Here is a 21,795-nt window from a genome sequence, read left to right on the forward strand (position 1 = left end):
CCTACCGATCACAATACATCGTGATTGCAACACTCAGTCGTGGTTGAGCTGTGGGAAAGTAGCTTCTCCACAGGGCTGTGATAAAAGGCATTTCCACAATAAGTCCCAATGTATTACTTGATAAAACGCTTAGTTTTTAAAAGACACAAGTTCCCAAGGTGATCTCTCATTCATGACTCTAATGATATCTGCACTAATTAAAAATATATCATATCCATGTGTGTCTGTGTGTGGTCCAAGTACTGCTCATGTTGTGTAAAGCTGTTTCCAAGGTCACATTATGGGGACTTGTCTTCCTTATGAGCGAAAGCAAAAAAAAAAAAAGCATATTTTAAGGTGAAGTCACGTTTCAATTTTAGATCAAAGTTAGGGTAATGGTTAAGAAGTAGGAAATATGATTACGGTTAGAGTAAACATTGGGAGTTGTTATGTAGCAACAAATATGAGAAGTATTTATAAATTAATTGAGTACATTGTTGAAATACAGATCCCTAACTTGACTGTAAATAGTTTTTCGTCCCATATAACATCCACTTTTTTAACTAAATGTTAATATTTTTAACAGTTATGACAATTTCCCAAGGTGATTCCTTATTTATAAACAGTAAGTCAGATCAGAACAATTTTTAAATGTATGACTGAAGAATTGTTTCTATATTTTTGTGCCATGTACACATAAGTGCCCAACCCTCATTGGTTTATAAGACACCAAAAGTCAAGTTGCAGCGCTCCAGCAACATTTTATTACTTACATTTAAAAAAAGAAAATCTGCAGTATTTCTGCCACACGAATAAAATGTGCAAAAACCTCCGACAACTCAAATCTTTCAAATTTATCCAACCAAAATAATTTAGTACAAACAGAGGACATTTTAATAAAAGGAACATCCCATTAGTCGTCATATACAGGAAAGTAAAAATAAACCTCATTTTCAATTTAGCGGAGCGAAAACATCCAACAGTCTGTGTTCCTCTGGCCTTCAGCCTTCCAGTCCCAGGGCTGATGGTAATCTCCCCGAACGTAACTGAGCACATAAGGATTTTTGACTTTTGTTTAAATTATGTCACATAAGGTTTAAATTAGAGCTATTCCTTATGAGATAACAAGTTTGTAATTTTGGTTAATGCCCACATATCCACACAAAATTTTTCGCTATATACGAAAAACATTTTGACCTTAGTCTCCTTAACATAACGATGTAATCTGTTTTGGATTAAAAAATTAAACAAAAGAAAATCATTCAAATCAAATAAAGATTTCAGCTTATTAGCCAAGGGATGACCATGCAAAAAATCCCAGTGTCTCTGGTCAGTTATATTTGTCTATTCCAGTCAGAGTATGTGTTTTTATCTTGTGTATAATCATATATCATGACTGGATGGTTGGGGCCTTTGTTTAGTGTTTTTATATCCTTTAAACTCAAAATTAACATGATCATGGCGGCAATTACTTTAAGTATTAAACACAAAACACTTAAGATATAGTACAGCTACCTTTTAATTGATTTGTTCAGCATTTGCTTGGAGACATAGAAAATCCCAAGAAATACAAGTCCCGAACTTGGTCATAGAATACAAAAGAAACCTCTTACAGAAACAGGATTTATTTAAAAGAAAAAGAAGCATTCATTCATAGCCTGATGACATATTCTACCTTAAACATATCATTGAAAGTGTGTTTATGACATTGTCAAAAACAGAAGTCAGCAATGTTAAGGGCTTGACTCAAAAACCCTCTAATCAGGAGCAAAAATAAAAGAAATTACCCTGAATTTACTTTATTTCAAACCTGTTGTGTTGTAGCACATAACTGTTATATCAGCAATACCAGATGCTGGTTGATCATTATTGGTTTCAGTAATGCATATTATTATTCATTTTTTTATTGTATTTTGGCAATTATTCTATAACCTTACTGAGATGAATACTCTCAGTAGAGCTTGTTGCTCTGGTGACCTGCAAAACCTAGAAAAGTTACCACTCCATGCATCAGAGTAGTGAAACACAAGTGGTCGCACAGCGAGGCAGAGGTAGAGAACATGTGCTCCTTTCTACAGGCTATGACATCAGTCGTAATAGACTGTAGGCTTATTCTAACTTCTGCAGTGAGCGTGCCAAAACCCTTCAGTTTAGTGAAATGACATCAGCCTTTTGTTTCTTTTGACCAAGCCGATACTTCAACATAATAATGATTCGAAAAGGAAAAACTCCTTTCTATATAGTAGCTAAACTGACTCTTGTAATGTGTCGTTTTTTAAAAACCTCACACAGCCTCATCAGGAACAGCAGGACTGAAAACATTGGATTTTTCGCCATAGAAATTTGGGGCGAAAATAAAGGTAACCATGGTGACGCCTGCCGTCAGCTCACCACAGCTGATCTGGGGAGTATGAAAACTTTCTCATTCAAAGTTGAATGTAGAGTAAACAAATCTTTACTGCAACGCACAGTAAATAATAATTATTAGATTCCTCTCTTCTTTCTTCACAACAAATAAACTTTCACACCGCTAAGTAAAATAGTAAATCATTATTTATAGAATATAAACATTGAAACCAAGCATTAACAAATGGTTTACTACCAACATAATAAATACTTGATGGTTTCAAAAACATTTCCTGTTCCATGCTAAACTGCTGCCAGCATACAGCGTCTGTCCAAACCAAACGTGTTCCACTGAAAAGTCCTCATTTTTTCCCCAGCTTCTCCAGATAACCGATGAATCTCCTCAGGTTCACCTTGATGTTGTCGAGCACGCACAGCTGCTGAGGGTTGTACTTGCCTTTTCCCTCTTTACGAATCTAGGAGAAAAAAACAGAAATTGTATTACTATTTTTGGAGTTGCAACACGAGGTGTGGTTCTTAGCATTGTCGCCTCACAGCAACAAGGTTCGAAAAACCAGGTTCGGACAGGGGTCTTTCTGTTTGGAGTTTCCGTGTTCTCCCTGTGTCTGTGTAGGTTTTCACAGGGTACTCTAGCTTCCTCCCACAGTCCAAACACTGTTTAACTTAATTGCATCTTTGAATTGACCGGAGGCAAGAATGTGAGAGTGGATTTCTCTCTGTAAAGCTGTTTTCAGACATGAACTCCAGAGAATGTCCGTAGAGTTTGACCCGGACGTTCACACCAACACAGAAGTGCTCAGATGACGGGTGGTGCAGCGGACAGAGGCAGGATGTAACATATTAATTCTGCCGTGGATATCGCTTGTTTTTGTTTACAGCAAATCGACAGTTCCTGTTCTTGTTCCTGCTGTGTTCTCACATGAGCTTTTTCTGATATCATGCAGATTTTTACTAGGGGGCTGGAAGGCGAGCCTCTGGAGAAAGCTTGGAGCCTCACACTTGGACATTTGGGTTCTCATCTACAGCCCCTCCGGATAATGTCAGGAATGTCTGGAGTTCAGTTAATGTCTGAAAACAGCCTTCTTAGGCCCCTCTGATATGCTGACCCCCTCTAGAGTTTAAAGAGTTTGCTTCTTGCACAATGTCAGCTGGGATTTACTCCAGCTCCCCCTTTGACCCTCAAGAGGATAAGCCATATAAGACAATGGACACATTTAAAATATTGAAAAATGGGAATACATGAAATAAAGTAGGAGGCAATACCAGTTACAAAGAGGAGAAAAAAGGTGCAGGGGCGGGAGAGATAGATTTATCATCAATTTGCATATGTAAATGCAATTTTTTTTTTTTAAGTATCATAAACAATATGGTTCAGTTAGAAGAAATAAAACTTTTACCTTGGCCTTAAAGACAGGGTGAAATGCCTTCAGTGCAGGTAGCAACTGGATGTTTTTAGCAGCCTTCTCTGCCTCGTCTCCGTCCGCAAACACATCAAGCAGGGCGTCAAGTGCTTCTCCGTTCACAACCAGGTCGGCATCCTTGGTGGCAACTTGAAGTAAGGCGTTTCCAATCATCTGTGGGAGGACAGTTTCTTAACGGAAGAACAAATACTCCAAGAAAAGAAGAGAGGCGGCAGTTTACCTGAAGGGTTTCGGCAGTGCCTTTCTCTTTGGCCAACGTGCTGCCAGTGATGCCCAGAATGGCGACGGCATTGACCCTAACACTGACAACATCACAGCGGGTGGCCGCTTCGCTCAGGCTCATGAGCTGCTGGGGGGTCATACACTGAGAAAAACAAAACATGGATACTGTGCTGTCAAACATGAACATGATCCAGTGTTTAGTGTGAAGGGACAGAGGAGGATTCCGAATGGAACACAAAACCTAAAGTCTGTGATGCCGCCGTACTCTTTCAGTCAGCTCTGTCAATAAACATGAAGCCAAAGTTAAAAGGGAAACTCCACATATTTTACACACAAAAGTCAGTTTACTAACAATGAGGAGAACTACTCACACTGTAACAACAGTCTGTTTTTTACAAAAGCCTAAAAACAAAGTAATCCTAAAAACGTCATCAAGGTAACTTTAGTTTGGGCTTGAAGACTTCATCTTTTAAGTGTAAAGTCTTCGTTACAGACTGAAGCTCTGGTGTGTGAACATTTCCTCACTAGCATCCATCTAATAAATTAAATAAATCTCTGCCTATCGGTATGTGGAATGCAGATTTCAAACCACTCATCTTATCAGCTTCACACTCGGCATGTGTATTGTTAACGGCCCAAGGTAGTGCAGAGTCAAATCGATTCGGACTCTTGATATGTTCAATATTAATAAACTTACAAGTGACCACCAGCTCTGTAGCAGTAGCGGCTGGGAGTCATCAACATAAATGAGCTTCACGGAGCTTTTCATCGAACTTATTGCTCTGGATTTGCATTCTGTACCTGGGGGATATTTTTGAAGGCGATCATCTGAAGAAGAGACCGCATGGCACTGATGACGGCCTCGAGGAACTCCTCATCTTTGGGTATCTCTGAAAACAAGAAGGAACATTTTGTGTATTTAGCAACGACACCAGATGCTTCAGTTTTCTTCAGTCTTCATACCTCTGCAACGGTTTCTTCTACAAATTCACTTTCAACTGACTCTTATGATTTAAATCTGGTTTTCACTGCGATTCTGATTCTAAATGTGATTTACAGAGTATGTGCTGCATTTCAATGATAAGACTTAAATGTGAGACCTGCTGCACCAAAAACCAGGGTCGAGAGGTGCTGTGCTGCTCCCTGCAGGGCTGCTGCTCCTCCCAGAGACTCAGCATCCATGGAGGAGAGGATGCTGTGGAAGCACGTCAGAGCCCGGGACTGTACACGCTGCATCCTGCAACAAACATGACTTTTATCAGGACCTTTCATGCAAGACTGCATCAACAATTTGTTTGTGGAGATATAATTGCTGATATGGACAACAAAATCTGATCATCGCAGAGAGAAGCTCAAGAGAGCGAATTACTTTTTTATCAGGCCTTTCCAGGAGGGATCCTGATGGCACACATCTGTGGCTTGCGGTCTGGGGAACTCTGTCTTCTTGAGGACCTTGAATCAAGAGAAAAAAACATTATATACATATACATTACTACGAAACGTCTTTATAGGGTTTAGCCTGATTGAATAAGTACCAGACAGATCTCTATTACACAGTATAGAAGGTAATTCGGGTTTGATTCACTGTATAACTATATTCACATTTGTTGATCACTATGCTTCTACTTAAAAAAACGGTTTTAATACATTCAAATGTTTATCTTAAGTAACTGACAATGTGATGCAGGCTACATTAAGTCATATGAGATAAAATGTGATTTGTCAATATGGGCTGAACAAAACAAATTTGATTGATTGATTGATATTCATATTAATACGTTCTCATTTTAAAACAATGAATCAGCTCCATTTCAGAAATAATCTCTGTCCATACTACGCTCCAGAAAACAAAGAGCACATGATCATTCATGTTCACTGTGCATGAACATGCGATTGTGAACAGGAAGCAGATTGTCTTCTCTGCAGTCAATTGCTTAGTTAAAGAAAATACTACGACCAAGAAACAATGGTGAAAAATAAAACGAGGGATTTCTTTTCTTGGATCGACTATGAGGTGGAACTGTTAGTGTGTTAGCAGCACTTTGTGTTCACCACTGCTGGTGGAGTCCAGACTGAGTAAAAGCAATCAGGAAGTGAATGAAGGTGACTGCATCATAGTTTCCAAACGTCTCAGTTTCTACATGCCCAGACTACTCGATCTGTTTTAGGCACACTAAGACTTTGTAGTAGTGTGGAGTAGATGTTGGCGACCTGTGGCCTGCAGGTGCAAAACCAACTGCAAGGAGCTATTCCAGAGGCCATCAAACTGTTTAACCACAAGGGATGGTAAGTTTACCTTTTGTGAATGCACCTGCACTTTAACCTTACCCCTCCATTAGGCTTTTTCTAATGTGACATTTTGGTATTTCTTATTTAATCTCTTTTTTGTATTTCTAAACTTGTTAGCATTAGTATTATAAATTATATTATAATATATGTTATATATTTAGATCTGTCATTTGTTTGTAATGGCTTTTATGTATGTGGATGAACTGTCAGGGCCCTTAAGTTTGCTCTCCTTCTTGCCTTGAATTGGCCTTAAGGGGACTTATAGAGTAAAACATCATGGTGTGGATGTAGCTGAACTCCTATTCTATAACTATTGACCGATGAGGTTTTGTTGATGACGCAGGTTGGGATTTACCTTTTCAGGGATGCTGTGGTTGATTAAGGCTCCGTGAACCTCAGCTGACAAACAGAGGGGGGACATCAGATTGGACACTCCATCACAGAGACTGTCCGGACACAAGTCGCTTTCATCGCTGCTCGACTCCTCCTCCCACTCGTCGTCAGATGGGTCTGAACACACACACACACAGGACTGATCAAGAAAACCGAAAGCATCTCGAGGCACACAGATGAACTCATCACATCTATTTCTTGTTATAACATCTTTTTCTGATAAACACATACTGGGGTAATTGTGTCAGAGGACATGATGTTGAGGAGAAGTGCCCCGAGGGTCAGCACTGCTGTCAGTGCCCACACCACTCACCGTCAGAGCAGCACATGTTGACGATGATCTCTAAGGACGTCTGCTGGGCCGTCAGCAAGGCCGTGGCCTCCCTCAGCTCCTCCTTGCCCCTCTGGAAAGAAACAAGCAGCCATGTGAGTCAACACCAAAACGATGACTGTTAGCACAGTTCTCACCCAGCTTGAGTTCAGCTGCCAACCCAGGGACTGAGATGATTTCTCTGCAGTTGGACATTTTAACACTTCCAGTTGCACTTGTTGAAAAACAAGTGTTGCTTTTGAGTGAAAAAAAAGAAAAGAAGAAAAGATGGAGATCCTTGTTGTATAACACTTGATGTTTGGGGAAATCTTGGAACGTCACTGTGAATGTCATCCACAATCTTGGGGCTCTGGCTGTTACTGAGCTGAAAGGGACAGCTCTGTCTCGCTGAGGTCAGATCAGGGGTCTGTCGGCGCGGCGGGAGCCAGAAGCTTGTTCCCTGTTGAACCTTTGCTGAGCATCCCTACTCTCCTGCACCCAAACCCGACACGTTGTCTGGCCTGTCAGTCTGGCTCGCACTCCAGGGTGACTCATAAGCCCCCTTTTCACCTGGCTCCAAAACACAGAAGTGCATCTCTACCTCCTCGCTAACACAAACATGCACGTCCTGACATTGAAAGCATTTAAAACCAAGGGTAAATTAAAATTTGTCTCCTGTCGGTTGTTGTATTAAATCATCTAAAGCTGGTGTAAAGTTCAAATTAATACAACAATCACTGAAGTTACCCTGTGCACTGCATTTAATATAATTTATATGGACTCTCTCAGCATGCAGTGTCCCTGCCATTCCAAGTGTAACTCATCTGTCCACATGTAAACCAAACGTTTTTTTTGAGTGTTGCCCCTTTCCTATGAAAAGGACATGGAAGGTCGATATAAACATGAAAAATTGCAACATGCCATTTGCTGACAAATGAATGTTTTCAGAATGAGTTTAATCTGAAATTTATATATGTAAGCTTTGTTATTCATTATTCTTAGGACTTAAATGACGAACCTGGATGAATGACACTTGAAAGCCAAAAACCCTTTTCTTCTGATGTTTGATAGTTTAAGACAGTTTACATTTGAAATAATTAACTTTCCGTTGCAAGAATGGTACTGAATAGCGCTCGTACATCCGCCAAGGCCAAACAGTCCCGTTATGAAACCACATTTAAACTCACTTAATCCATAAATAACAGTCCCCTGAACATGTCTGATTTGTTTCATCACGATCCATGTTAAAGAAAGTGACAATAAATTCCTGATCTGCACCAAAATGTTCTGAATTCTTCCTTCGGTCATAACCTGCCCCTTCACAAGATTTCATGGAAATCAGTTGGGTAGCTTTTCTGTAATCCTTCTAACAATCAAAACTAAAGAAGAAAAAAACAGGCAGGGGTGAAAACATAACTTCATGCGTGGAGGTAACTAAGATAATTGTTCATACAACTTCAGTAGATTTCGAGGGAACTGAACATTTGAGTCCAGCCAATTTATCAGTACTGCTCTAATAGAATGTCCAATCGACAAGAGAACAGGATTCCTAATCTCTCTGACAAATGAATTTATTGTGTCCAAGGGTCAACTTGTATCGCCAGAGGATCACATGGCTTTCTGTATGCATAACATGAGCCAGCAACTTATAGAAATACCACTTACAGGCAGCAGGTCGGAGAAGTCGTTATCGATGTTCAGAGCCTTCCCATTCCTCCTCTGTTGGGGGGCCTCCTCCTCCTCATCCATCTCGGTCACAGCGAGCTCCCCTGCAGCCTGGTCTCCTGCGTCTGGCGCAGCCGGTGCGTTTCTGTGACGATCCTCTTCTGCTTGTCTGAGTTCAAGTACGAGTGTCCCTGAATCCAGATCCAGGCACTTTGACAGGGTGGCCACCACAGCGCTGAGAGCCTGTGCCTGACGGGCAGCGGGCAGGCTGCCCTTCATGTTCCACAGTGTCCCTGAGTGACAGAGGTGGGACATTATAGGCAACATCTGTCCACACGGAACGTTTTTAATGTCTCAGTCTACTTGTCTATTGTGGAAAAGTTACAGTTTTACAATCTGGTCCTGAACAAACGATGTTAAGAGAGACAAATTGTACCTGCAGCCAACGTCCTGAGCAGAGTGTGGGCCATGCCCGGCTGAGACGACAGCAGCACGTTCTCCAGGGCGCCGAGTGCGGCAGTGCTCATGCTACACAGCAGCTCGGAGTTGTCCTCAGTCACAGTGTGCAAACAGTGAGCTGGGAGAACACAGGGAGGAAACCATTTCTGAAACACTGCTTTCCCAACCATGACAAACCAAATGAATCTGTTCGCAGACATGAACTCCTGAAAATGTCCGGAATATTGGGTTGAAATATTTTCCAGAGTTTGTTTTTCACATATGAAGAACACTGGGAGATTTCCCGGGTCAGACACGTTCACAAACACAAAACACAAAAATGTAACTCGTCCACCAACAATTTTTTTTAATTTTCCTGCTGTATTCTCACATGTGCTCACATTATTAATTGTGGGTCATTGGGAGCTACAGCCCTGTACCTACAAATATAAATAACAATAATAGCACAACTTTAACTGTAATCTTTGGAAGATAGGTCACTGCACTCATGGTAAATACTATGGTAAACTCCATGTGATGTTTGAGTGAGTGTCGCCAAGCAGGAATGTTCCTTTCCCACAGGCAGAAGAATTGCCCTTTGCATTGGACAATTAGCACTGGTAGACCCGATCATCAAATTAGGGGAATGCATACGCACAGTTTGGGGTTAACAAGGATCTAATGGCAGAGAAGGTCTCTGGTTCGTCTCTGGTTTGACTCCACGGAAAGACAACAAAAGACGAACCTGGATTGATCTGTCCAAAAGTCCAAGAGTCTCCCTACCCTGTGTAGTGCCCCTGAGCAAGGCACCTTACTCCCCCAACATCTGCTCCCCGAGCGCCGTACATGGTCGCTCACTGCTCTGTGTGTCCTGCACCAGATGGGTTAAATGCAGAGGATAAATTTACCTACCATTGCATGAGTGTGTTGTGCATGTCTGTGCATGTGTTTGGTATAAATAAACGTATCTTAATCTTAAGATGCAATCATTTTGGAAAACAGGCCTCAAACCAGCAAGTCAAACATACATCAAACCAATTTGAACCAGAATACAGTGTAGTAATCTGTCCTACCTGCAGATATGGCCAGTTCCACGTTGTGTGGGTGTCTCTCCAAACATTGGACGACCAAATCCAGGAGACCTGCTTTGTTGAACTTGGACAACGCCTGGCTGCTGCTCTCACTGGAAGGAAATCATAAATGAGATGGATGTGAGAGCAGAGTTAAGTTGATGCTTACGGCCCGTTGACAGGAACCATCGTTTGATAAGTGGGCTTGTACTTTTCTTAACTAGCTATGACAATTGAGATGAGGTAAATAAAGATGGGTACTAGACACGGACTCGCCAACAGCAGAGGACTGGTGTGAATGACGTTCTCAGTAAACCATCACATAAATAAAAGGTTAAAAGCAGGGTGTGAGAACCAGCTCGCCACGGGCTCTCGGCTCACCAGAGATTCCAGAGTAGGTGAACAGCCTCAATGGCTACATCCTCCACTGGATTCTTCTGCTCCTTCACCAGCACGACGGCACTCTCAAAACCAGCACAGCACTGGGCACAGAACAACAGTGTGTTACACATGAAAACAAGAAGAACCTTCCAATCAATATGGGGAAAAAAAATCCTAATTATTAACAGAATGTTATCATGCAGCCGCTTTACCATTTGATTTATTAAATATCACATGGTCCATGAGCATTGCTTAGTGATGTAACACTCTATATATGTCACACTACTGACTAAAGAGCAAGTTCCATATCTGATATTAGAATAAAATTTCAGATACCCTATATATCAGTTGAAATGTATATATAAAATTAATTTGTCTGGGATTCCTAAGATGTCATAATCAAACCCTTGCAACAAAAAAATGTAATTGAAGTTTCAACCATAAACTTTAATATAAAAAATAACAATAAAAAAAATACATATTACTACCGAATTAAGAAAATAGATTTTTTGTAAAAAATGTATGTGAACATAAATGCACGTCATATCTACTGTATATCATTTATGTATGCGTTTTCCTATCAGAAAACATAACCACAGATATCCATATGGGTTTCACACGTTGATATCAGCCCATATTTCCGGCCATTGCTGAGGATATTGTAGCCGTGTGAAGCAGCTGCTGATGAGGAGGAACTGAAGTGATGGAGTTGGCGAAAAGCGGTGGAGGAGTCTCACCTCTCTCAGCAGTGCTGTCAGAGGAGTCATGACGTCGTGCTTCACCATGTCCTCGCACACCTCCTGACCTCCGCATGCACTCAGATTCCTGTCGGGGAGAAATGGACCCAGACGCACACTCGGTCAGATTGAGGAGATTTGCTGTCAGAGAGGCTGTTTGTATTTTTGTGTGTATCAGGGGGAAAGAGAGAGAGGCTGGAGATACACTGTGAGCAATGGTCTGACTGTCTCCCAGTGACCAGCGCTCCTGTCTGACCCCTGGTCGAGAGCGATCGTGTGTCTCAACCGCAAAGCTTAGGAACAGTTCATTATTCACAATTAAGTGTTCCTCAGACAAATCTATGGTTTAACTAAGGATCCCCATGGCTTTTCCGTGTCCTTATATTGTTTTTATTAACTTTTTATCATTTTACTTTTACTATATTTATACTTTAATTGTGCAGCACTTTATCAACATTTCTGTTTAAAAATTCCTCTCACAGGATGACCATGTGATCTGTTTTCTATATAAAGAACATTTGAAATAATGAAACCTAAACCTGAATATATTACAAGAGAATAAATAAACAAAACACAATAAATCATGACGGGACTGTCTTTCTTATTACACCCAAGCCGTTGATTGTGATATGGCGCCCCCTGTTGAAGAAACATGACAAATACTTCTGCGCTACACAGCCACGATTATCTGAACCAATGATGTGTTTATATGCCTATATATTCATTTGTTCGTAGGTTGTTATTTTGACTTCTTAAACCGAAGCATTGAGCAAGGTGTCCATGTTCAAAATACACGTTTTGCTTGAGAGGGCTGCACAGGTAGTAGAACCCATTAAAGCCCTCACACACTCAGTCGGATTACTTGGTGTACTTCAATGTTTGTAGACCGTTACTGCGACTGATCGACTGAGTGGCATGAACGCGTTTGCAGACAATCAAAGACTCTGATGACAGGACTACTGGTGGTTAAAAGGGCCAGGGTTTACTTTCTGGCAGGTTATGACTGGATCTTGGACCTTGACTGGAACCACTTCTAATTTGGCAACGAGTCCAGTTTGCCCTGAACCCACAACACTCTGTTTGTAACGCTGGAAACTAGAACTGGTTGATGTGCATAGACGAGAGTAATTATTGAAATTAGCTATCACCCCTGTGACTTCTCTGCTTTGACTTGTGAAACAATCTACATTGAAAAAAGTCATGTGATGACCTTCTACTTACAGTGTATAGAGTAACTATAGAAAACGGAAAACAAATGAGCTGGTTTGAGGGTAAAACAAGATTTTTGAGTCATCTTGTATTTAAGTCAACACGCTGAGCTGCGCATGCATCTGTGTCACAAACTTTCATTTACAGCTGCAAATACTATTTCATCGCAACTAAATAAATTTGCATCCATTTCTTATATTAAAATACTATTTTAAGGATTTTTAGAAAAGATTTGGCCAAACGTTTGCTGGTTTTAGCTTCTTTAGTTTCATATATTTTCAGCTTTTTTTTACATCCACCGAGGAGGTTCGTTTTTTCACCCCTGTCCTTTTGTTTGTCCTCAGGATTATGAAAAAACTACAGAATGGATTTCCACAAAATTTGCTGAAAAGATGGGACATCGGCAAAGAAAGATCTCATTACATTTTTGTGTGGATCCGGGAAAAGATGATCCAGGAGTTTTTTAGCACTTCAACGTTGCAAATAATGTGTTAATTGACATTTCAACTGATTTCCCAGAGAATAATTCATGGCCCTCTAAAGCCATTTTCAGACATGACCTGCAGGTAAAGTCTGGAGAATAGGGATTTTACCTGGAGTTTGTTTGCCATACATGCCAACATAGTGGGAGGTTCTCTGCGTGTGTAATGAACTGTGGCCTGATTGAATTGAAGGGAGCTGTTGGGCAATGGCGGCAGTGTGAGCTCCACCAAGTGACATTCTAGTTTATTTTTTATTCTAAACAAGAGATGTGAAGGAGTCACCATGGACTAATCCACTATCAACTGACATTGTGTGGCCCACATGATTAACATATAGTTAAACTGACTAGTCTACAGCTCTTCAGTGTGTGAGTTGATACATGTAATTCCTTGCTGCAGCTTTGTGTAGATGTCTTTGCCTCCAGATCTGATCTGAACCACAACTTCCTTCACTACTGACTCACCTGAGTGCTCCTGTGGCCGTCTCCCTGACAGCCAGGCTGCTGTCCAGCAGCATGGGGCCCAGGCGCCTCACAGCGTCCCTCTGGAGGAAGCCAGGGATGGTCTGGCTCTGCTGCACCACCCGAGAGATGCTGGCACACCCAAACTCTCGCACATCTGCACTCGGACTCTGAAGCTGTAGAGAGATGTATACACCATGTGACTCAAGACATAGATTGACTTGCTTCAGTCCTCCTGCAGTGGGTACTAGGGTTGGGTGGTACGGTGGAAGAATTATATCAAGATGACCACTTTTCTATTGGCCGATATATTGTGAATATATAGAGAAGGACAAGCAATTGATAACAGCAAAACATTTTCCAAATCTAAAGATGAGCAATTATATATATATGTCTCTTCACTGTGCACATGGCATAAGAAAAATATCAATAAATGAGATCATAAAATCTGTCATCATTAAAGTACAGATACAAGTTAATTTAGACAGAAAAATGTAAAGTTATCAACAGGAGGTGAAGATTGAAACCACACTTTAAGAAGTTGATTCCAATGACTAAACTCAAAACTTGGTCATATCAAAGGATGTCCTCAATGTAGAGTTGGACGATAAACCAGTATCTATCCTAATTGCAATATGATTTTCAATATCACTATATTGCTTTTGCATGGAGGTATACAACCATCAATCAACTTGAGCTTTGTTTGTAATTCTTTGCTGGAAATGAAGAGTTTTAAACCCCAAGTTTCAATCAGTCATTACACTGTCAAGAAAAAATACTGGGACATTCATCGTGAGAATCAACATCATCTGATACGGATAAATATGCAGGTGTGTCTATAGATAGTTCAATCTGCTAAATACGAATGTACAAATGTATGCATGTGACATGTATCTTTATGATTATTGACATCGGCTGATATGACACGGGTTTTCCCTCGGTAACTTATTTGGGCATATAGCCCTAGCTCTTTATTAAGCATTACACTGAGATGTATGAGAGCCAACCAAAGATACAATATGTTAAACATATAGACGCACATAAAGAAACTGATTAAACAGGAGCAGAGTGTGTTCCTACTTTCTCCAGCAGCTCGGCAGCAGGACAGCTCTCCTCCCCGAGTTCCTCCTCCTCTAGGTCGGCTTCCTTCACAGCGTTCACCGGCAGTCCGACAGCGTTAAACTGCGGACGTTTAAACTTAGTGGTTCTACTTTTACCCATCTTACTTCTTTTATTTTAAGTTGCGTCCAGCGCATGTGATGTTCGTTTCTCTTGCTCGGGTTTAATGATCAAACCTCACAAACACACTCCGGCCTCCACCAGGTTGGACGACGCCATGTGGAAGACGTCCCTGCCGTAAAGCGGCGGTTATTAACAGAAAGCAGATAGGCTGTCGTAAAACCCCGACTAATGCAAAAAATCATTTCAACAAATGCAGTAAGTGAACCACAGTCATTGGCCTCTCGCTGACTCAACATCGAGAAATAACAAGACATTTTCACGTCTGGAGAGTTTATTTGGTAAATAATTTTAAAAATAGAAACATTTTGATAAAATACACAATTAGCAACAGAAATAAACACATCTGAAATCACCCAGACAGAATAAAATATACCAAAGGTTCTGTGAGCAGATCAGCAGCTTCAGTGACGACATGGCCACAGCAGAACTGTTTGAAGGGCCTATCGGTTCTTTTCACCTGTCTTTCCCCATTTCATTAATCATGATGATGAAACACAGAGGACGCAGGTCACCAAACGATCACTGGATCAATCCAGGACCCAGTACAGTGTCTGAGCAGCCCACAAAAAATGCTGGTTATTGGATGTTTGGTCGTGGTTTGAGAATAAGTTTCCCCGTCTGTGAAAAAAACAATCCCACAAGTAAGACACATTTGAATAATTCCTCCTTAACACAAGCTGTCTGAAATGTCACGCTGTTACTCACATCATCACAGGACATGTTGTATTCTGCTAAAACTGTCCGACATCGAGCAGCGATACTGAAGAGGTTAAGGTTAAAGGTGTTAACCAGTGAATCAAAAACTTGTACAACATATGAATCAGTTAATTGACAGAAAAAATGTACTTCTTGTATGAAAATTCTAAATGTATCAAATCAACTGGCCTCATTCAGAGATTTAAGTACTGCTTTAGAAGAAAAGTATAATTTTTAGCACAGATTGACTGACAGATTGTCAGTTTAAGATTAATGTATTAATCTTTGTCTCTTTTCTGAATCCAATGTGACGTTGCAAATGGAGCTGCTGTGAAGCAAGAAACATTTCAAACTTGTCTCGCAATCATGCGTTATCATCATCAAAACCTGCTTTTTCATATTAACTCAAATGGACAAAGGATACATTGATGGTGCCACAACTCGTTTGTGTATCCCAGCAAAGAAGAGAGCTATGAGAGTGATGCAGCTGATGGTGAAGAAGGGATGATTCCACAGTGACGAAAAAAACGAGACCTGAGGAACAAAGCAACATCAATCCCAGAGTCAATAGCAAAACTTACAGATCTGACTTACAGCAAACTATGAAAGTCAAACTTAAGTGTATAAGAACATAAATATATGCATCATTGGGTAACTGCTACTAATTTTCCAATGGAGTCCATGTATATTGCTTTAATGAGGGAGTTTTCATTTGAAATAACAATAATACTTGTCCACTGATACATACCTTCTGTGTGTCAGGGTCTATTAACCAGTTCCAAGCCCCAGTAGCCGTACATACAGACACCACAATCAGAATCACTGAAATAACATGGGAGAATGAGATCCAGTACAACAACATGAGATTTCTTTCACCATTCCAACGTATCAACCAGACAGTTAACCTAGATCTGTTTTTCAATTAACCGCATTTAGAATGTGGTTTCTCACAAATCTTTTCTTTTATACTCATCAAACGGTGAATAGAAACGCATAATATATTTTGACAATTACTTTCCCCATTTGAGCCACCACATGGTCTCATACCATTGTTTTGACAATAACAACCGATTGATACTTACTTCTCCACCTGCCTGTTGCCGGCTGCAAACAGGAGACATACTCTGTCAGTCTCCTTTCAAAGGCCTTCAGGTCTGAAACAAAAGAAACAGGAACATTAACTGTGGGGAAATCTTGCAAACCTTTAGAGACATATCCTGCAAGACTTTCTGCTAGGGGGCCTGGCAGAAAATGTCAGCAGAAACTCAAGGCTCTTAGTCAGACATTTTTTTTTCACACATTGACGTCCTCTGGAGAAGCTGCGAAGGATAGAGTTCACGGCATGTCTGAAAGCAGCTCAAGAAAATTAAAGTGCATTCTCACAGACATAGTATGCACCTTCATCTAGTTTGTATCTATCTGGCTTCTTAACTCAACCTTGGTTGACTCAAACTCTACTGGGATAGATAAAGGGGGCTCAGTTACCCTCATGCTGGGTTAGAGAAGCCCACAAAAAAAGACAATGCATTTTAAATTGACAGAATTGAACAGGGTGGTATCTCTGGTACCGCACTCAAACTGGTTTTCCTCTTACAAGTCCAACAGGTCCTTCAATGTTCACATCCATAATTATGCGTCTTCATCTGCCCCACTCTATGTGGGGTACCCCAAGGGTCAATCCTTGGCCCCTTTCGGTTTTCGGAACATATACCTCCTGTGGGCCATCGGATTAAACCCTGTAGTAGCAATTAAAAGGCCTTTCATCTTTTCCCACTTAGATTAGTGTAACTCTCCGTCCACCTGTATTTCTCATTTGTCTCTAAAGCCTGTCATCAAACATTGTTGTGTCTTCTCTGTCTGTCTCCAAGAAAATCAGAGTGCATTCTTACAGAGATGTGATGTACCTTCATCAGTTGTTATATGTCTAGCTTCTTAACTCAACATTGTGTTCAACAACTACTGAGATGGAGGGAAGGGGGCTGTAATAGAACACAAACATGTGGTGGACTTGTCAAATATTTCTCTGACTTCAATCTATGTACTGGTATACTGGGCTGAAAATGAAATACATACTAGGTGAAGGAGAATAATTCTTGATTACAAAAAAGACCCAAACCATTAAAATTCCAAAAACAGAATGCACAGGGCATTCAGAGCTATTGTCATGGCGGTGAGATCTAGTAACGTTCCTCTGTACAGGCCAGTGCAGTCTCTCCTCACCTGGTGTGTTTAATGTGCAGGTTGCTCTAAAACTCAGATTGTGTGAGAGGTTAATGAACACGTCCAACATGCGGCTGGTAAACACCCAACACGACTGCTAACGCCTGGACTCAGTTAAGCTAGCAAACATGCTAAGTGCCGAATGGGGAGCCGCTAACACAGCGGTGCAGCTAAGTTTGTGACCGCACCTCAGCGCGTTCGTTTAGAGTCATTTTAGTGTCTAGAGCCGCGACGTTCAAACAAACCGTTGGTTAATTCAAAATGAGCAGATTAAAGTTGCTGTCGGTATTTAGTTACCTTCGGCCTGTTCCAAGGAATTCATGTCTGCTTCTCCCTGCAGCCTGAGCCGCTGCTTCCGCTCGGCTGAAGGACAGGCAGCACTCACCAATCCTCATTGGCTGTGTGGTAGATTCTAATGTGGTTGGACTTGAACTAAATAGTGGGCGGTACAACAAGCCTAGGCCCCGCTCCCTATTGGCTGACTAGCTGCGTTCGGTTCAGGGAGTGCGGGCGGCGCTGTCGCTATAGGTGACAGTCAGAGACAAATACAAATTAAATATCGAATGTAAAAACATGAAATTGCATCTACAAATATACATTAAAAAAATCTGATGGTTGAGTTTCAACTGAAAACATTCAGCTGACCTGTTGATGTGGACGTATGTATTCAGATGGGAGATAGCATTGATTGTATTAGTAATGTTTTAGGATTTATTCATGATGAGTAATTTGTTGCAAAAACACACATTTCAGTTTCAATCCAATGCCTGTATTTTCATTGCACAGTGCACAACGCAATTAAGTGTTCCAGTATCATTACTCACAGACACATAACAGTCTAAGGAATAAATATGAAAACAAACATACATATTATAAAATATTGGGTATTAAAACTGAAGTAATATATTTACAGAGAGAGTATATTGTTGTGTAAATATTTATTCTCTAGTGACATTTGGAAATTGAAAAATACTTAACATAGGAGGACAATAATTCATTAGCGTTCTTCAACTGCCTAATGGTGTTTACCAGAGCAACTAAACTAACCAACTTCTAATTCCTATTCACTCTGTATATCCAGTCACCTCCTCTGGTGATTGTGGTATGTTCCTCAATGTTTTTGTTCATAAAGCAATGGTCAAAGATCACATGTCAACCTTGGAGTTTATCACTTTGATCGAGCTAACCACCCCATTATATTGTGTAAGTTCAACCCCATTTCCACACATGAACACCTGGACAAAGTCTCAATATTATTTAATATCAATCTCTTACCTCTGATTGCATATCTGAGTATTTAAAGACAGCCAGTGTCTTTTCCTGTCCTCTAAAAGCCTTCCTCTGATAGCTAATACCAGGTCATATCTAAACTAACAACTGATTGTTGCCAACCAGTTTCTCCAAAAAGGGGACTGAAACAATGTTTTTGATAAATCAAGGTGAATATCAGGGGCGTTTCTAGGATTGAAAGAAAGGGTGGCCTAACCCCTAAGGATGCCGAATGTTTGCGTGCGCAGGGCTCATTTGAGGCTGCGGATATCCATTTTTTCAGACAGTTCATAGATTGGTTCAATCAGAAAGAGTGTGATTTTTCTCTGTATCTTTGCTTGCATTAATTCAGTATAAATTAACAGAAGAGACAGAATTTCAGGGTCATTGTGAAATTTTCTCAGATAGAGAGAAATAATTTTCCTGCTTGTAAAGGAAAGACGGATATACTAGTTTTCATATCAGCGTCACTCCCAAATCCTAATTCTTAAAGGGACCACACACAATGGATGGAGAATGGACCTGCCAGTGTCAACTTCTGAGTTGTTTATTTGTTGTATTATGAGCAGAAGGGAATAAGATACACAATACACAAAAATACATTCATATTATTTCAAAAATAGAATCCAATGCACAGGAGATTTAAAAAAAAAGTAATCACTCTTGCTCACTGGAGACATTTTCTAACAAAATAGCTAGCCAGCTAGCTTAGTTTAAGACAAACACAATCAAGTAACACTGTTTCCATTTATGCTGATTCTGTGCAGCAACTGTGACTCTTATTTGGAAAATATCTGAAAGTTAGATGCTTACTATTGCTATTTGATCACCAGCCATAATGAGGTTACTCTTCTCCACATTACACAGCTTTTGGGAGCTAAGTTCAGGTGAAGGTGCCGATGGCTGATGAATTAAAGGAAGAAACTTGCACTTGAGAAACCGTGAATTTTCAGCTTGTAAAACAGCAAAACTTTAGTCGGAGTAGAATAAGTACTGACAACAAATAATTCCTTTTTAGAAATTTATTCATTTTTATAAATGTGGGGATAACAGGAGCACCTTGAGAAAACCCATTGCAAAACTTTAGACTTAGTAAAAGCGAGGTCAGGCCGGAAAATCCCTGGCCTGAAAATTATTATGGGGGTACCTGCACCACAGAGGATCAATCAGCGCAGGTGAGTCACTTTGTGTTTGTGTTAAGTTTGTGTGTTCACGTGTGTGGTGTACAATAAATCATGTTAACAAGCAAACATTCCGTTTCTGGCTTTGTATGGGAGAGCCCCGTGGCATGCACCACCGCCACACTGACATTTGAAAGTCAAGCTATCGGAGTAACATCATCCACCTATTATCTCCTGAAGAAGGAAGAGATGCCTGCTCTGAAAGAGGAGAAGAAGCCAGGCTTTTTGCACAGGCGTCTTCTCAAAATGGAGATTATTGATATCTCAAGTTCAGGATCTCTTCCAAGAAGGGAAGACATTAGCATCGCTGGAGAAGGCCACTTCTTACACAACTCCTTGTAAATGTCCATGTCAAATATTCTTTTCGAGATGTAAGGTGAGTCAATGTCTTTGACCTCGGCCCATATTCTCTCCAGCAGATGATGCCTTGTGTCATCATCATTACAGGTCAGCTTTGCCTTGTTATAGATTCGTGTGACGAGCTTGTCCGAGAGAACACTGACATACATTTTATATTTGACCTCTGCCTGGATCTTTTCAATCTTCTCCCTGGCCCGCCTGTCTGATGATCCTGAGTTCTCACTTTCTTTGCCAACTTCTGATGAGGAAGACTGCTTAGATCTTTTCTTCCCACTGCTGGTTACCACTGCTGGTGTTGACTGCTTCAGTTTTTCATTCCCTCTAGTGGTGACCACTGCTGGTATTGACTGCTTAGATATTTGCTTCCAACTGCTGGTGTCCACTGCTGATGTTGACTGCTTCAGTCTTTCATTCCCTCCGCTGCTGACTTCTGAGGATGAAGACTGTTTCGATCTTTTACTCCCACTGCTGCTGACCACTGCTGGTGTTGACTGCTTAGATATTTTCTTCCTTTTGCTGGTGACCACTGCTGGGGTTGACTGCTTCAGTCTTTCACTCCCTCCGCTGCTGACTTCTGAGGATGAAGACTGCTTCGAACTTTTATACCCACTGCTGCTGACCACTGCTGGTGTTGACTGCTTAGATATTTTCTTCCTTCTGCTGGTGACCACTGCTGGGGTTGACTGCTTCAGTCCTTCATTCCCTCCGCTGCTGACTTCTGAGGATGAAGACTGCTTAGATATTTTCTTCCTTCTGCTGGTGACCACTGCTGGGGTTGACTGCTTCAGTCTTTCATTCCCTCCGCTACTGACTTCTGAGGATGAAGACTGTTTCGATCTTTTACTCACACTGCTGGTGAACTCTGATGATGGTGACGACTGCTCAGATCTTTTCTCCTTGAGGCTGTTGACCTCTAATGATGATGACTGCGATGAGTAGATGGTCCTTAAAGCGACTGACACTCTGTTTGAGTGGCGGTTAACTTGGTTGTTCATCCACCAGCTTATCAAGGACAGAAAACAAAACACCCTGGTCTGAATGTCTGCATATATGCCCCTGTGTGAAGTAGGAACACGAACCTTCTTCACTAGACCTGAACCCCTGTCTGAATTCTTGCCAGGTGCGATGTGCGAATAGATGAGATCTGAAAGCTGTTTTGTGAATACAATAACCTTTTCAGATCGAGGCTTTTCCAGTGTTTTGAATGCAGAATTTTCCTTTCCACCTCCTGGCTTCTCCTTCTCCAGAAGCACAGCGTCAATACTAGCAATCAATGACTGCATCCCCTTCCTGCTAGTGACTTTGGGATTCTCATTGAATTTTTTCGCGACCTTTGACAATATTTGGAGCGTCCCTGCTGCGGCAAAAGTCTTTATGAAAAGCCTATTGATCTTTCTCATCGC

General features: G+C 41.0%; 2 protein-coding genes across 2 annotated transcripts; both read right to left on the minus strand.

Annotated features, from left to right (window-relative positions):
• Positions 1-1,480: 1,480 nt before the first annotated feature.
• Positions 1,481-14,770, minus strand: heatr3 (HEAT repeat containing 3). Its single transcript, XM_062389082.1, has 15 exons — positions 14,505-14,770; positions 13,428-13,600; positions 11,273-11,360; positions 10,536-10,636; positions 10,158-10,267; positions 9,083-9,223; positions 8,647-8,939; positions 6,985-7,075; positions 6,634-6,788; positions 5,359-5,441; positions 5,090-5,226; positions 4,791-4,879; positions 3,988-4,131; positions 3,744-3,920; positions 1,481-2,801 (listed from the first exon to the last, which is right to left on the minus strand). Exons 1-15 carry the CDS (start codon positions 14,643-14,645, stop codon positions 2,688-2,690), a joined length of 2,037 nt encoding a protein of 678 aa, XP_062245066.1. The 5' UTR covers positions 14,646-14,770; the 3' UTR covers positions 1,481-2,687.
• Positions 14,771-14,919: 149 nt separating this feature from the next.
• Positions 14,920-18,009, minus strand: cnep1r1 (CTD nuclear envelope phosphatase 1 regulatory subunit 1). The gene is made up of 6 exons (XM_062389095.1): positions 17,880-18,009; positions 16,445-16,516; positions 16,111-16,184; positions 15,787-15,896; positions 15,372-15,426; positions 14,920-15,284 (listed from the first exon to the last, which is right to left on the minus strand). Exons 1-6 carry the CDS (start codon positions 17,902-17,904, stop codon positions 15,243-15,245), a joined length of 378 nt encoding a protein of 125 aa, XP_062245079.1. The 5' UTR covers positions 17,905-18,009; the 3' UTR covers positions 14,920-15,242.
• Between the last annotated feature and the right edge of the window lie 3,786 nt (positions 18,010-21,795).

The sequence above is a fragment of the Platichthys flesus genome, chromosome 1, assembly GCF_949316205.1.
Source record: "Platichthys flesus chromosome 1, fPlaFle2.1, whole genome shotgun sequence".
NCBI classification, from domain to species: domain Eukaryota; kingdom Metazoa; phylum Chordata; class Actinopteri; order Pleuronectiformes; family Pleuronectidae; genus Platichthys; species Platichthys flesus.